At 37.6% G+C, this 13,603-nt stretch overlaps 4 protein-coding genes across 6 annotated transcripts; all 4 read right to left on the bottom strand.

Annotated features, from left to right (window-relative positions):
• Positions 1 to 1,556: 1,556 nt before the first annotated feature.
• LOC106414027 lies at positions 1,557 to 2,584 on the bottom strand. 2 transcript variants are annotated; one of them, XR_007316589.1, is made up of 4 exons: positions 2,413 to 2,505; positions 2,140 to 2,341; positions 1,697 to 2,065; positions 1,557 to 1,606 (listed from the first exon to the last, which is right to left on the bottom strand). XR_007316589.1 is itself a non-coding variant. In XM_013854743.3 (3 exons), the coding sequence occupies exons 1-3, from the start codon at positions 2,450 to 2,452 to the stop codon at positions 2,059 to 2,061; spliced, it is 249 nt and encodes an 82-aa protein (XP_013710197.2). In that variant the 5' UTR covers positions 2,453 to 2,584; the 3' UTR covers positions 1,586 to 2,058. The 2 variants fall into 2 exon arrangements, 1 of the variants encoding a protein (XP_013710197.2); XM_013854743.3 differs by having other exon boundaries at positions 1,586 to 2,065; positions 2,413 to 2,584.
• Positions 2,585 to 3,618: 1,034 nt separating this feature from the next.
• Positions 3,619 to 6,064, bottom strand: LOC106413739. Of its 2 annotated transcripts, none has more exons than XM_022691245.2 (3): positions 6,010 to 6,061; positions 4,105 to 4,311; positions 3,619 to 4,011 (listed from the first exon to the last, which is right to left on the bottom strand). In XM_022691245.2, the coding sequence occupies exons 1-3, from the start codon at positions 6,038 to 6,040 to the stop codon at positions 3,839 to 3,841; spliced, it is 411 nt and encodes a 136-aa protein (XP_022546966.2). In that variant the 5' UTR covers positions 6,041 to 6,061; the 3' UTR covers positions 3,619 to 3,838. The 2 variants fall into 2 exon arrangements, with proteins under 2 accessions (XP_022546966.2, XP_013709938.2); XM_013854484.3 differs by lacking the exons at positions 3,619 to 4,011; positions 4,105 to 4,311 and adding exons at positions 5,117 to 5,625; positions 5,696 to 5,902 and having other exon boundaries at positions 6,010 to 6,064.
• Positions 6,065 to 6,438: 374 nt separating this feature from the next.
• BNAA09G38400D lies at positions 6,439 to 7,498 on the bottom strand. The gene is made up of 3 exons (XM_013854720.3): positions 7,309 to 7,498; positions 7,019 to 7,216; positions 6,439 to 6,957 (listed from the first exon to the last, which is right to left on the bottom strand). The coding sequence occupies exons 1-3, from the start codon at positions 7,400 to 7,402 to the stop codon at positions 6,608 to 6,610; spliced, it is 642 nt and encodes a 213-aa protein (XP_013710174.2). The 5' UTR covers positions 7,403 to 7,498; the 3' UTR covers positions 6,439 to 6,607.
• A 511-nt stretch (positions 7,499 to 8,009) lies between these two features.
• LOC106414428 (ATPase 7, plasma membrane-type) lies at positions 8,010 to 13,196 on the bottom strand. The gene is made up of 21 exons (XM_022691840.2): positions 13,069 to 13,196; positions 12,767 to 12,872; positions 12,455 to 12,673; positions 12,238 to 12,375; positions 12,043 to 12,177; positions 11,784 to 11,963; positions 11,477 to 11,683; positions 11,277 to 11,396; positions 10,911 to 11,030; positions 10,693 to 10,815; positions 10,508 to 10,612; positions 10,272 to 10,416; positions 10,040 to 10,195; positions 9,726 to 9,964; positions 9,608 to 9,640; positions 9,442 to 9,523; positions 9,206 to 9,366; positions 8,916 to 9,128; positions 8,653 to 8,835; positions 8,394 to 8,569; positions 8,010 to 8,307 (listed from the first exon to the last, which is right to left on the bottom strand). The coding sequence occupies exons 2-21, from the start codon at positions 12,815 to 12,817 to the stop codon at positions 8,208 to 8,210; spliced, it is 2,886 nt and encodes a 961-aa protein (XP_022547561.2). The 5' UTR covers positions 12,818 to 12,872; positions 13,069 to 13,196; the 3' UTR covers positions 8,010 to 8,207.
• Positions 13,197 to 13,603: the final 407 nt, after the last annotated feature.

The following is a 13,603-nucleotide window of genomic DNA, read 5'->3' as shown; positions in this document are numbered from 1 at the left end:
TTTATAGGAGAAAATATAGAGATTTGCTATTTTCATCTCTAAATATAGAGGTAAAAAATAAGATTCCTCTATATTTTCTTCTAAAATAGAGGAACTCTATTATAGAAGTATACATTGGAGCAAATCCACCTCTCTAATAGAGATCTCTATTTTAGAGGAAAATATAGAGATATACATTGGAGATGCTCTAATAAAGTGGACTTCTCTCCCTTTCTACCGGCAAAAATTGCCACTTGTCACTTCTTCATACATTGTGTTTTTTGTTTACTGGTTTGGTTTGGACCATGCCGTTTTCTTTTACTCCCTCCGTTGCAAAATAGATATGTTTTATAAGGACTATTTTATTTTAATTTACATGAAATTTTGAGAATTTAAAGTTAACTTTAACTTTATTGAAAATTATTCAACCAATTAGATTTTACAGTCTATTTTATAATTGGTCAACTGATTTTTAAATTATATATTTAAAATATTATTTTTAAAGAAACGTAATTTTCTTAATCTTTGTGCACTAATATAAAACATCAAGTATTATAAAACAGAAAGAGTAATTGTTTCGGTATAGGTTCCTTCTTTTCAAGCTTTTTATTATAACTAATGCTTTTTGTGTATAGCAATAGAAACCCATCTTAATATTAATATTACTTCAATGACTAAATTAAGTTTCAATCATCACTGAGTGCAGGGTGCATGTGTGAATGCTCTTGTGGACATCAAACTTCCCCAGTTTATCTTTGATATTGTTACATGAAGAAGGAACTTATGTGAAGTATTACCACTAGCAGTGGGCAAATATTCCCCAATAAACAAAGAGTACCATCATTAAAGTATCAGTTGCAAACAAAAAAATCCAATTTCATCTTATTCGGGCCTTAAGTACGTATAATAATAATTGTGTAATTGTGGTCCATAACAAATCATACTTCAAATTATAAGCCTAACTCAATTTGTAATTGTCATTTTTAATATTTAATTTTTTTCATCTTATGTTGTCAAAAATTATAAAAAATCTGATATTCTGAAAATTAGTTTAACTTCAAAATCAAAAATATATAAACCTTATTCACCAATAAGTTACAAAAGAAAATAGCCAAATGTATTGGACCTATCATAAATTATAAGATTTGATCCGCAGTTCGAATTAAAATTGTTCCCGGCCCAACATATAAATGATTATAGAAACAATTCAAAGCGCAGATTTTATCTAATAGTAATAAAGCGTAGGCTTGTCATGGTCCATGAGAAACAGAATCCTTACAAACATTAACTACTTAGAATTGTGTAGCTACTTAGAAACATCAGCTAGTTAGCAATATGTAGCTACTTAAAAGAACATTCCCGATCTCATGGAGGATCTAGTCTTGAGAAACAGAATCCAGAAGCTGTTCTTCATCTTGTGTATTGGTTATTGGTTTTGGAGATAAGGTCTCCACCAGCAGCTAGGGTTTGATCCCAAACCCAAGTTTCAGTGTTAAGATGGTAAGAGGGAGTAGTGCAGTGGCAATGTCTGCGAGCGTGAAGAGGATTGGCAAAGAGAATGTTGTGGTCTTCATAAATGTCGAAAGCAAACGCTAACTCCATTCCGTCTCGTGAAATTACCAACATACTACATAAAAAATATAAAAGCTATTACAAGAAATTCAAGTTAAGAACTAAAATCTCATAATTAAGTCTCCTTATAGGATGACACGTTTACTAAATATTCTTAATGGATTCTGGCATATGGAACATATACGAGAATCCTTATCAACCTCCTCCTCCTCCTCCTTGTTACTCATCTCTGCGCCTCTTTTGGTTTTGACGATAGGGTCTCCTCCAGCAGCTAGGGTCTCCCAAACCCACATCTCGGTGGTAAGATCTTCGTATTTGCACTCGCAAATTCTTGGACCGTTTAGAGGATTGGCAAAGAAAATGTTGTGACCTTCCTTTTTGCAAAGCTCGAATGCCGAAGCTAACTCCATACCGTTTCGTGAGATTATCATCATGTTGGACGATTCATGACTATTCTCCAATACCCACACCAAAAAATGTGGCAGCATCCCTCTAATTCTCAAATACTTATCTCCTGAAACACCCATTTACATATATAAGAGTGTGGTTTTAAGTGACGAGGAAGAAGAAGAAGAAGAAAAGTTATACCGAGGGGATAGATTTCGATTCCTGCGGATTTGGTAGTAACCTGGGATCTGATTCCTGTCACCAAACGCCATGATTTTCACCTCGCCATGGTAACCTTTATTAGCTAGTGCTGATCTGATGTTCTGGTAAACCAATTCAGGGTCGAGATCTTCCGGGATCGGACACTCCTCCACGTCCCAGAAGACTCCTGTCTTAGTAGCCTCTGCGAGTTTTGTAACATATAACCAAATCAGACAAGCAATCTCGAGCAAATAAGAGAAAGAGAGGTATTACCAGCGTATGTGGTGTTGGTCACGGAAGGCACTGTTTCCATTTTCCACGAAGATCGAGAAGAGAGTGAGACTTTCCAGTGCTTTCTGAACGGTGGAAAAAGTTAGCAAATTAGGTTTTATATTAACTATAAAGCAAGTGAGAGAGTCAAAAGCAGCTCTCTGCCTATTTCGAGACCACAAAGAGTGGTTACTTTATTGTTAACAAATATACGAAATACAAAACTGATTAAAATAATATTTATGAGAGACTCACCCAATATTCATGAATGCACAGATGCTTTTACGTTGCGGTTGAGTATTCATTTTGTAAGTTTGGTCTAGTAAAGTAATGGGCTTTGGTTGGACTACAATAACTATTTCCTTTTTCTCTTTTTTCCATAAATATATTCAAGAACACGAGATTTTGCAGAGCTTTTCTTGTTCGACTGTTACAAATGTTAAGTGACTAGAATATTAGAATATAATAAAATTATTAAGTAGCATTCATTGATTATGGCATATAACACTATCAACTTATGATTAGCAACCTAACCCAAAATGGACGAAGTGAAACATGTTGGGATTGTGAAATCTCGTTTCCAATGTGGGACTTAGTTTGTTATATCACATTCTCCCCTTCAAACTAAGGATCACATTCATCTTGTGTCCCACAACTGACTTCCAGAATCTTCTTACTTGATTTCTGCCACACACCTTTCATTCCTAACTCATAGGATACCCATTCATCACTCATTCATCACTTAAAGGGTATTTTGGTCTTTCTTGCAGATTTCTCGTCAACCGGCTCTGATACCAATTGTTGGGATTGTGAAATCTCGTGTCCAACTCTGTATTATCCGATTAGTACGATATTGTCCACTTTGGGCCTAATTGGCAAGCCCGCATGGATTTACTTTTGGTTTCCATCCCAAAAGGCCTCGTACTATTAGAGTTGGACATCTCTTTTATATATTAGACACTCCTTGTCTAATTTTCCAATATGAGACTTAATTTTTTATATCACAAAACAAGTTTAATTAGCTAAATCACTCAAAGAAGTAGTTAAATATTTTTTTTTAATTTTCAGGTATATGCTATCAATAAAATAAAAACCAGTAATAGATATGCAAGTTTGGATATAATAGCTCATAAATCTTTTTCTAGGACTAGGATAATAAGAAAATTACGTAGCACTCATTGATCCTGGCATAGTGGCATATATTATAACCACACACTAATTAATATTTAACTACAACCAGAAGAGATTTAGTTATATAACTTAGAGCTTACGTAATCAAGAATAATCCGTGTTACCAAGAAGCTCTTCACATTTGGTTTTAGCGATAGAGTCTCCTCCAGCTGCTAAACTTTCCCAAAACCATTCACCACTTTCAGCGACAACATCTTCCAAAGGCTTCCTGCACTTGGGACACCATCTTGGTGCGTCCTCAGGGTGAAGCCAAGAGAATGTTGACGGGACGTCTCTGTTTCAACATCTGGAGGGTTGGACGAAAATCCATGTTGTCTCCAGAGATGATCATCAAGTTTTTGAATTCATCATGTTCACGACAAAGCCAGGAACAAAGTTCACACGACATCGTTATATATCTCCGTGCTTCATCTATTTGAAAATAAAGCAGAGATCTCTAAGTAAAAGTTACTAAGAATAATTATTAAGTTAGAAAAAAAGAAAAATTCTTTTGTCAGTGTTAACCTGGTGGTACGAGCTTCATTCCGGCAGACTCAAAGTCATCTGGTCCGTCTGGGAACTGGTCCTTGTCGCAGTAAGGCCTGATTGTTAGCTCACCGAGATAGCCCTGTTTCGCAAGTGCTGACTTGATGTTCCGAAAGATCGAACCAGGGTCGAGACCAGCAGGGATTGGACATTCCTTCACGTCCCAGAACACATCGATCTTAGCCTCTGCGACGTTTAAAAATTACATTCCTTCGCTGGATAAGTAATTTTTATGTGTTGAGAGTAATTTTTATGTAGAGAGAAAGATGAACACGGTAATGTGAACCAAGTTAACAAGTTAAAAAAAAGTTAACAAGTTTAATTGGACGAATAAATGTTTTGGCTAACTAAGAATTTGTATGCGGTAAGGCCTTGCTCGACCTGTGGTTTATTGGAGTATTGTCTTTGTGAAGCAATGATGCTGTGAAGTTGTGCTGTTCATTGGTTTTTAACCGACGGGTTCTCCGGATTTCTTGGTAGGAAATTGTGGAGCTTTAGCTCAATCGCGATTGGTCTTTGAGTAGTTTGATTGTAAACCGAGTTCTTCTTTGTCGGCTGCTCGGGTGGAGATCAGTTATCTTGTGGCTTCCCTCAGTTGAAGCTTGTTCTTGAGTGGCTGGCGCTCGTAGTTCCGTATCGGAACTCTTGTTGGAGCTTTGCTATCACCCCAATAATTTAGACCATCATCGCTTTCTCTCTCATTCCGGCTTCCATCATCGTGGTTCTCATTCTTGATACTTGTTTTTAACTCCAAAAGTGTCTTCTGATCTTGTTCCCTTCTAGATTTAAGTCTTACCAGTTGTTGTCTTGGTCCTTTTCTTGATTCCAGATAGTATTATCTACTATGCTGGCTGTTGGCTCTGGAAAGGTTTTCATACCTTTGCTAGCTTTGTGTTAAGTTTTAATATTAATCCACCGGATGACAAAAAAAAAACTAAGAATTTGTTTGATTCCCACTTCACTAATCACTAGACACATTTACTCACCAATATGTAGCAAACTATAAAACATTAACCACTAAAGCAATATGTAGCAAATTACAAACATTAACTAGTAAGCAATTAAGTAGAAACCTATAAACATGTTAAGTACTAAGCAATACGACTATACAGCAAGTTATAAACATTTAACTTATTAGCAAGATGTTTAAGAAGAGCTTACGAAATCAACAACAATCCGTGTGACCAAGAAGCTCTTCTTGTCCTTTGGTTTTGGTGATAGGGTCTCCTCCAGCAGCTAAACTTTCCCAAAACCATTCACCACTTTCAGCGACGAGGTTTTCCAAAGGCCTTCTGCACTTGGGACACCATCTTGGTGCGTTCTCAGGCTGAGCTAAGAGAATGTTGACGGGATCTCTCTGTTTAAACATCTGGAGAGTTGAAAGAAAATCCATGTTGTCTCCAGAGATGACCATCAAGTTTGTGAATTCGTCGTCTCCACGGTCGAAACAAAACCAGGAACAAAGTTCACGCGACATCGTTTTATATCTCCGTGCTTCATCTATTCAAAATGAAATAGACATCTCTAAGTAAAAGTTACTAAGAAGAATTAATAAGTCAGAAAAAATAACCTTCGGGTACGAGCTTCATTCCGGCAGATTCAAAGTCATCTGGTCCGTCTGGGAACTGGTTCTTGTCACAGTAAGGCATTATTGTTAGCTCCCCATAATAGCCGTTTTTCGCAAGTGCTGACTTGATGTTTCGAAAGATCGAATCAGGATCGAGACCAGTAGGGATTGGACATTCCTTCACGTCCCAGAACACGCCTGTCTTAGCTTCTGCGACGTTTAACGAAACGGTGAAAACAAAATTGACTAACAGTTTTAACTTTTAAGCAAGAGATAGAGCTACAGAGAGAGCGAGAGAGAGAGAGGGAGAATCTTACCAGCATATTCGCTGCTCGTCGGAGAAGTCATTGCTTCAAGTTTCGACGGAGATAGGGTTTAGTTAGAACTCAGGCGCACTGAGCTCGGCGCAAAGTGATTTAGACTAAATGGGCTCTTGTTGGGCTTATAGTTAATGGTCCGTTAATATAACAGAATGCGTAATGGGCTTTAAATAAATAGTCCGTTTCGCTGGATAAGTAAATTTTTATGTGTTTCAAAAAAAAAAAAGAGTAATTTTTTTTGTGTAGAGAAAGATGAACAAGGTACATGTAAACCACCATGTTAACAAGCTTAATTGGACGAATAAATGTTTGGGCTAACACAAGTAAATAAGAATTTGTTTGGTTCCCACTTCACTAATCACTAAACACATTTACTCAGCAATGCATGTAGTAGCAAATTGAGACGTCAACTACTTAGCAATAATATGTAGCAACTTATAAACATTAAGTAACCAAGCAAATATGTAGCAAGTTACAAACATTAACGACCAAGAAATACATAGCAAATTAGAAACATTAAATACTAAGCAAGCAATTAGGTAGCAAGTTATAAACATTAACTGCTAAGCGATATGTAGAAGAGCATTCCCCATTCTCATGGAGAAACAGAATCCTTAACATCACCACCACCCTCCTCTCTGTACCTGCAAGGCTCTTCTACTGTTCTGATGCTGGGGTCTCCTCCAAGAGCTAGGGTTTCCCAGACCCATGTCTCAGCGCTAGGATCCTCTTGCCTAGCTCCGAATTTGCAGCCGCAAGCCTTCGTTTGCGGGTTCAGAGGATTCGCGAAGAGAATGTTGTGGTGCGTGTTTCTATACTCGAGATAAGAAACCAACTCCATTGCGGATCGTGTCACCACCATCATGTTGGTGTACTCACAACTATTATCCCTCATCCACCCGAAAAACTCTAACTGCATCTGACCAATCCTCTCATACTTATCTCCTGAAACCATAAACTTATCAATCTACAAATAAAATAAAATAATGAAGAAAAGGTTATTAACCTTTGGGAAAGATTTGGATTCCGGCAGATTCGTAGTAACCAGGGATCTGGTTCCTGTCACCAAACGCCATGATTGTCACCTCGCCGTGGTAACCTTTGTTCGCTAGTGCTGTTCTGATGTTCTGGTAAACAGATTGAGGGTCGAGATCTTCCGGGATTGGGCACTCGTCCACGTCCCAGAAGACTACTGTCTTAGCCTCTGCGAGTTTTTGTAATAAAAACAAAAAATAAAGGTGATTTTAATTTTTCTAGTAGTCCAAGAGAAGCGAGGGAAGCAGAGATAGAGATTACCAGCGTATGATGCGGTGGTTACGGAAGGCATTCTTTCGCTCAAAGTCAGGGTGATAATCATCTTTCCCATGATCAAGCTAGTCGGGGTAGGCATCGTGACGGAGAACTTCTCTCAACGGAAAGAAGAACTGAGTTAGGGTTTTAGTTAGGACTGAGTCTCGAAAGAGTGATTTCTCGGCGGATGAAAAGGTTAAAAGTAAACCTTTGTGCTAATAGAGTAAATGGGCTCTTGTTGGGCTTTTACTAAATGGGTTCTTGTTGGTCCGTCAAAATCACATGATTAGTAATTTTTTAAAAGATGCAATATTTATCTACAACGTATGTGTATGTTTTGAGAAAGGTGAACAGCACATCAAGGTATGTAAACCTACCATATTTTTTTTTTCTAACAACATTTTCAAATCTATCTAAGAGAATGTGTGATCCACGTCAATGGAACTGGCTCAAGATCATGCAGGTCTCTTAGCGATGGTCTTTTAGCGAATATAATAAACGTTCTTAGCTTAACTAAAAAATTAAGAGACGCTTCTTAAATAAGAGATATAAGAGACGTCTCTTATATTTGTTAGAAGACCCTTTATAAGAGACCTGTATTAATTGTCTTAAGCACTACGTGTTAACTCGTCCCTTCTTGTCGATGCTAGATCATTTAAAGAGCTAACTTTTAATGTGTATTCGGTATTCTATATCAGGAGCCAAAGAAAATCAAGTCAAGTGTGATTTCTTTCCCATCAAATAAGAGTAACAAAATTGCAAGCATCAAAGAAAGATAACAACAACACTGGACATATCTTCCATCAAATGAATGTCAATATCAAGAAGAATAGCAGTAAATACACATATAAGAAGAAGATAAAACATAGAAAATGAATTTAAGCAGAGATTAATTAAAGAGACTCTCAGATTGTGTAGCTGTTGTTGTTAGCATCTTCAAGATCAAGGCCTTTCAGCTTTGCAGCTGATTCAACTTTCCCTTTCAATGTCTGAAGCTCTCTCATTCTGCAAGAGAGAAAAAAAGTCAAACACCACAGAGACTAACAATCTCTTAGAAACAGTTATCAAACAATTAAAAAAAAGAATCTAACCTTGCAAGTTCTGCACGTCTCTTAGCTTCATCAGCCAAACTGTTAAGCTCCGTTGCACCATTTCTCTCATACATTGGCTTTTGACCTGTCTCTAAACCGTGCTGTGTACGCGTCTCCGTGGCCCATGCAGCCATACGTTCGTCTTTACCAAAGTTCTTCTTGCCAGTGAGTGCAGTCTGACAACAAAACCACACTTCTTGTTAACCCATTATGTAACTGTGAGGTACCAAATGTCAAAATGAGAGAGATATATACATACCCTTTGCTCGACCATTCGGTTCCATGATTTGCCACTTAGAGCATAACGGACTAAGAACTTGATAGGATCAAGTAACATGTACGTTACTATGTTGAATATCCAGATAACTCCAGTCCAACCCCATCCAATGCTTCTGATTCCAGCAAAAGGCCATGTTGCCATTGCTGATATCGCCGATGCAACCTTTTAAAAATGTACACATAGTTGCATTCCATTAAAGAGAACTAAAGGCAATGCGAAAGATGAGGAAGAACTCTTTTTACCAGCTGAGCAATGAGGAAAGCAATGACAAGAAGGAAACCAGGACGTTCAACAAACGACCAGCTTCTTGAACGTGTCACGAAGATCAACGCTTGGCTGATTGTGCTGACTTGAAGGTACACAGCAGAAGCCATCTGTTCATTCAAATGTGCAGCCACTTCCTTGTTTTTCATGTCAAAATGGTGCTGGTTGAAATTCCTCACACCAAAAATGTTCTAGAACAAAAAGGAAAAAAGAAGATGTTATTATATAATGTACAACCAAGAAAAGTGATTAATGTATATAAGCTTACAGGGAAGAAGTTAGTTTCATAAGATGCCCAGAAAAACACAACGGTCATGATAGCCAAGTAAGCTCCAAGAACAACACCAGTTGCAAAAATCTCCTTGAGTTTCCAACAATCTGGAGTTGGAGAAGGTTTGACTCTGTCCTTTGATATGGTCATTATAGTACCTTTTTTAACAAGAGAGTAAAATTATCAGACAACAACCTTAAGGTGAATCATTGGAAAGCTTAAAACCAACTAACCATCATTAAGGATTGCAATAACAAGAACCATGAATGGAGGAAAGTCAAACTCCCAGAACACACATAGAAGCATGAAACCCATCTGTAACACAATTGCATAGATAAAATGTGTTATCAGATGAAAAATAAGACTTAATTATTTCTGAAATCTTATGTAGAAACTTACCACAATACGTATAGTGATAGAAACAGCATATATCTGCAGAATGAAGGGAAAAAAATCAACTAAGACATTCATTTTGAAACGTTATTAGGTTATAAGTCAATGAGGCTGAAACATTTACCGTGTAATTTTTCATTCTCTGGAAAATGGCACGGCTAGTCAAGACAGCACTGATAATAACACTAAGACCAGGCTCTGTCAAGACAATATCAGAAGCACTACGAGCAGCATCAGTGGCATCATCCACAGCAATTCCAATATCAGCTTTCTTCAATGCAGGTGCATCATTCACTCCATCACCGGTCATACCACATATATGTTTTCTAGATTGTAATCTCATCACAATCTCATACTTATGCTCTATAAAAAATCGAAGTTGATTGTCAGACATAAACATGTCTGGAAGATCATAGTTACAAATGTAGTGTAGCTTACCAGGAAAGACTCCTGCAAAACCATCTGCCTTCTCGATAAGTTCATCGATGGAAACTGTTTCAGTGTGGTTAGCTGAGAGAAGAGATGAAGATGGGTACATGTTTGTTCCCATTCCAAGCCTTCTTCCTGTTTCTTTTGCAATGGCAAGCTGGTCACCTGTGGTGTTATGACACTTTATATGAGTACACATTGAATCCATAATCGTGTATGAGGTAACGAAAGGACTTTGTACCTGTGATCATTTTAACACTGACTCCCAGATGAAGTGCTCTCTCAATAGTTTGTGCACTGTCATGACGAGGAGGATCGAACAAAGGAAGAAGAGCTACAAATTCCCATGGACCACCTTCACCTTTAACATCACCATCTGGTACTTCCTATTTATTGAAATGTGACAACATATTTAGAGGAGATCGATGTCCTATTAAAAAACAAGTTTACTTGTAAAACAAGTTAGGTATGTCTCACCTGATATGCCAATCCAAGGGACCTTAGGCCACGTTCTGCGAATTTGTCGATTGTAGAATGTACTTTCTCCTTGATTTGTAGTTTGTTGTGTGCCATATCCAAAATCTAGAGAGAATGAAACTTTTCTTAGAACGATATCTCATGAAAAAATGGGAGAGTTCTTGGCTGAAGTAAAAGTTTTGTACCTCCTCAGGTGCTCCTTTGCTCACTCTGTGCATCTTGCCTTCTCCATCAAGGTAGGTTAGGGCAGTTCTTCTATTAGCTGGACTGAATGGGAGAAAATGGAGTTCTTTGATTCCTGCACGTGCCTGAAAACAAAGTATTAGATCAATACATCATCACAGATTAAAATGCATGATAATGTTGAATCTAGTTTAGTGGAAGATGAGTCTTTAATCCATACCTCTTTAGGGTCTGACAACATGGAAACAATAGCAGTATCAATAGCATCTTGGTTCTCTAAACGTGCAGCTCTTGCAGCCATAAGCACAGCCATATCTTTGTCAATGCCTTTCTTGAAAATCTGCAACATAATAGATGGATTAAATTGCTATTGTTACAACAGGATCAGCAAGGCCGGATCTAAAATTTAGAGGGATATAAACATTTTTAGATTAATCTTAATAAAAAACAATTTGAAAAATTATGCAACCATGTATAATAGTTTTTAAAACTTGGGGGCCAAGACTAATGTTTCCCTAGATGTTCCTAGAACCGGCCATGAAGATCAGTATCAACAGAGTAAGTAGACTGGTGAAAACATGCAAACCTCGATGAGATTCTTATCCACGGAGAGCTTGTTAAGCGTGAGAGTACCAGTTTTATCACTGCAAAGAACATCCATTCCAGCCATTTCTTCAATGGCTGTCATTCTCTTTGTTATGGCACCCTGAAAATGGATATTACAAGTAAGGTCATTAGACAAAAACATAAAAATTATTTGACTTGTGTCTTAAGATTTGTATTGACCTGTTGAGCAAGGCGATGGGCACCAATAGCCATTGTAACAGAGAGAACAGTAGGCATAGCAATGGGGATTCCACCAATCAACAAGACAAGAAGATTATCGATACCAACACGGTACCCTCTCTGTTGTAGACCGTATATAACAACGATTTCAATAGCCATTCCTACCGCAATGGAGCAGATACAGAAGTTTCCTATTGCTGACAAAACCTGGACGCCAAAATACAAAGATTCTATATTAGTCACTAAACTCTCAAAATGGAAAGTTTTGTAGTTTTTCTTCAAAATGAATGTTTGAAGAAACACCTACCTTCTGGAAGTGACCAACATGGGTAGTACTGTCCACAAGATGAGCAGCCTTTCCAAAGAAAGTGTGGACACCAGTAGCTATAACAACCGCTTCGATTTCACCTTGCTTGCAAGTTGAACCAGAGTACACTGAAGAACCGGGGTTTTTGGTTACTGGAAGAGATTCCCCGGTAAGAGCTGACTGGAGAAAAGAGAAAACATGTTCCATGATTAGTCCAAAGAAAGCAAAGCTAACGACATGATCAAGAATCCGAACTTGCCTGATCAATCTTTAAAGGGTCTCCTTCAAGTAGACGAGCATCAGCAGGAATGATATCTCCGAGTTTGATAGCAACTATATCTCCTGGAACCAACTCAGCTGCATCTATCTCATTCCATTTCCCATCACGGATGGCCTAAAACAAATAAGATAAGCTACTACCATCAAATGAAAGCAACAAAAAAAGACAGTGTACCTTGGCTTTAGGGGCTAGCTGAGCCATGAGAGCAGCAGCTGCGTTTCCGGCATTGTTTTCTTCTACAAAACTGATTGTTGAATTGATCAAAAGTAAGACCACAATACCCACGAAGTCGTGATAATCCGGTGGCTTGCCCTGAAAATTTCAAACAAAATTAATTATGTTTTATCAGAATCTTAAAGACAGGAATGATGAGAGGGAAGAAAAAATGTACTCCTCCATGTGCAAGAGCAATGGCCATGATGGCTGCAGCTTCCATAACCCATGAAAGTGGATTCCACATGAACCCCAAGAACTTGAGTATCTTACTCTCCTTTTTCTCCTCAAGTTTGTTGTAACCAAACAAGGTAAGACGCTCTTGCACTTCAGTAGAGGTCAACCCTTCTTTCGTGCACTTGAGATGTTGAAAAACCTCTTCAACGGGAACATTCTCCTGCAAGGCAACGATCCATATGAGAAAATTTCATTTTCATCGATCATCATTTTCCTGATAACTTTAAAATCTACCAGAAGCAAAACTACTCACCAGATCAATGCTCTCCGTGTTAATAGCCTTGAGAGAGTCTACGCCGGCCATTTCGAACTTCCTTTTTGCTTGAGCAGGAAGTTACTAAAACTCAGTTATGTAAAATCTGCAATGGCAAGTTATTTTATTCATCAATAAGAGACTAAAACGTATTCCTTGTGTCTGAAGAAATTAAAAGCCCGCCTTTGTTTAATTAAACAAAGAAAGATAACTCTTGTACATAATCGGCTAAAGAATAACTACTTTATCAATTCATGCATACGTGAATCAAATACAAGCATTAATGCATAATAAATACATACCTGGAACAGGAAAAACCTTCACCAAGATCAACCGTTAGCCCTTCAATGCTTGACCTTTCACAAAGGAAACATGATTAAGCTTATAGAACCAAGGGCAGATGTGTAATGCAGGCATGCAACAAATTGAGAAGACAGAGAGAGGTTTATATAATAACATGTTCAAAGATTTGCCGGCCCGATTAACAACCCAATGATGAACAAAGTTGACTCCTTCAAAACACTAATAAACTTTATTTTAATGCTATTTAGCTTGCCAACATATATTTACCATAAATTAATTTAAAAGAAGAGAAAAAAACGAATATTCATGTACCAATATACATTCTGAAGACGTAGAATGGATGTGCAGACTCGTAACCTCTCAGTATTTACCGGCATTAGGGTAGTAAAAAATCTAACCTAAACCTAATATTCTTTAGGTTTATTTTCTTTACATTAACCCTAGATGGTAAGTAACTCGTGCTCCTAGCAATTAAGAGAAGAAAAATTCTCAAAAGTCAAAGAATCCGACTAAGATGTTACTTTTGATGGTCTA

The sequence above is a fragment of the Brassica napus genome, chromosome A9 (genome assembly GCF_020379485.1).
Source record: "Brassica napus cultivar Da-Ae chromosome A9, Da-Ae, whole genome shotgun sequence".
Taxonomy (NCBI): Eukaryota; Viridiplantae; Streptophyta; class Magnoliopsida; order Brassicales; family Brassicaceae; genus Brassica; species Brassica napus.
Note: the sequence above shows the minus strand (reverse complement) of the source record. Positions and strands in the feature narration are given on the sequence as shown.

Coding starts and splice junctions, on each gene's coding strand:
- LOC106414027 (XM_013854743.3), bottom strand. CDS start 2,452: ATGGAAACAGTGCCTTCCGTGACCAACACCACATACGCTG. Junction 2,342..2,412: donor GACCAACACCACATACGCTG/GTAATACCTCTC, acceptor CAAAACTCGCAG/AGGCTACTAAGACAGGAGTC.
- LOC106413739 (XM_013854484.3), bottom strand. CDS start 6,040: ATGACTTCTCCGACGAGCAGCGAATATGCTG. Junction 5,903..6,009: donor GACGAGCAGCGAATATGCTG/GTAAGATTCTCC, acceptor TAAACGTCGCAG/AAGCTAAGACAGGCGTGTTC. Junction 5,626..5,695: donor AATGAAGCTCGTACCCGAAG/GTTATTTTTTCT, acceptor CATTTTGAATAG/ATGAAGCACGGAGATATAAA.
- BNAA09G38400D (XM_013854720.3), bottom strand. CDS start 7,402: ATGCCTACCCCGACTAGCTTGATCATGGGAAAGATGATTATCACCCTG. Junction 7,217..7,308: donor AACCACCGCATCATACGCTG/GTAATCTCTATC, acceptor AAAAACTCGCAG/AGGCTAAGACAGTAGTCTTC. Junction 6,958..7,018: donor AATCCAAATCTTTCCCAAAG/GTTAATAACCTT, acceptor TTATGGTTTCAG/GAGATAAGTATGAGAGGATT.
- LOC106414428 (XM_022691840.2), bottom strand. CDS start 12,817: ATGGCCGGCGTAGACTCTCTCAAGGCTATTAACACGGAGAGCATTGAT. Junction 12,178..12,237: donor AGCTAGCCCCTAAAGCCAAG/GTACACTGTCTT, acceptor TATTTGTTTTAG/GCCATCCGTGATGGGAAATG. Junction 8,836..8,915: donor CTTTCCTCATTGCTCAGCTG/GTAAAAAGAGTT, acceptor CATTTTTAAAAG/GTTGCATCGGCGATATCAGC.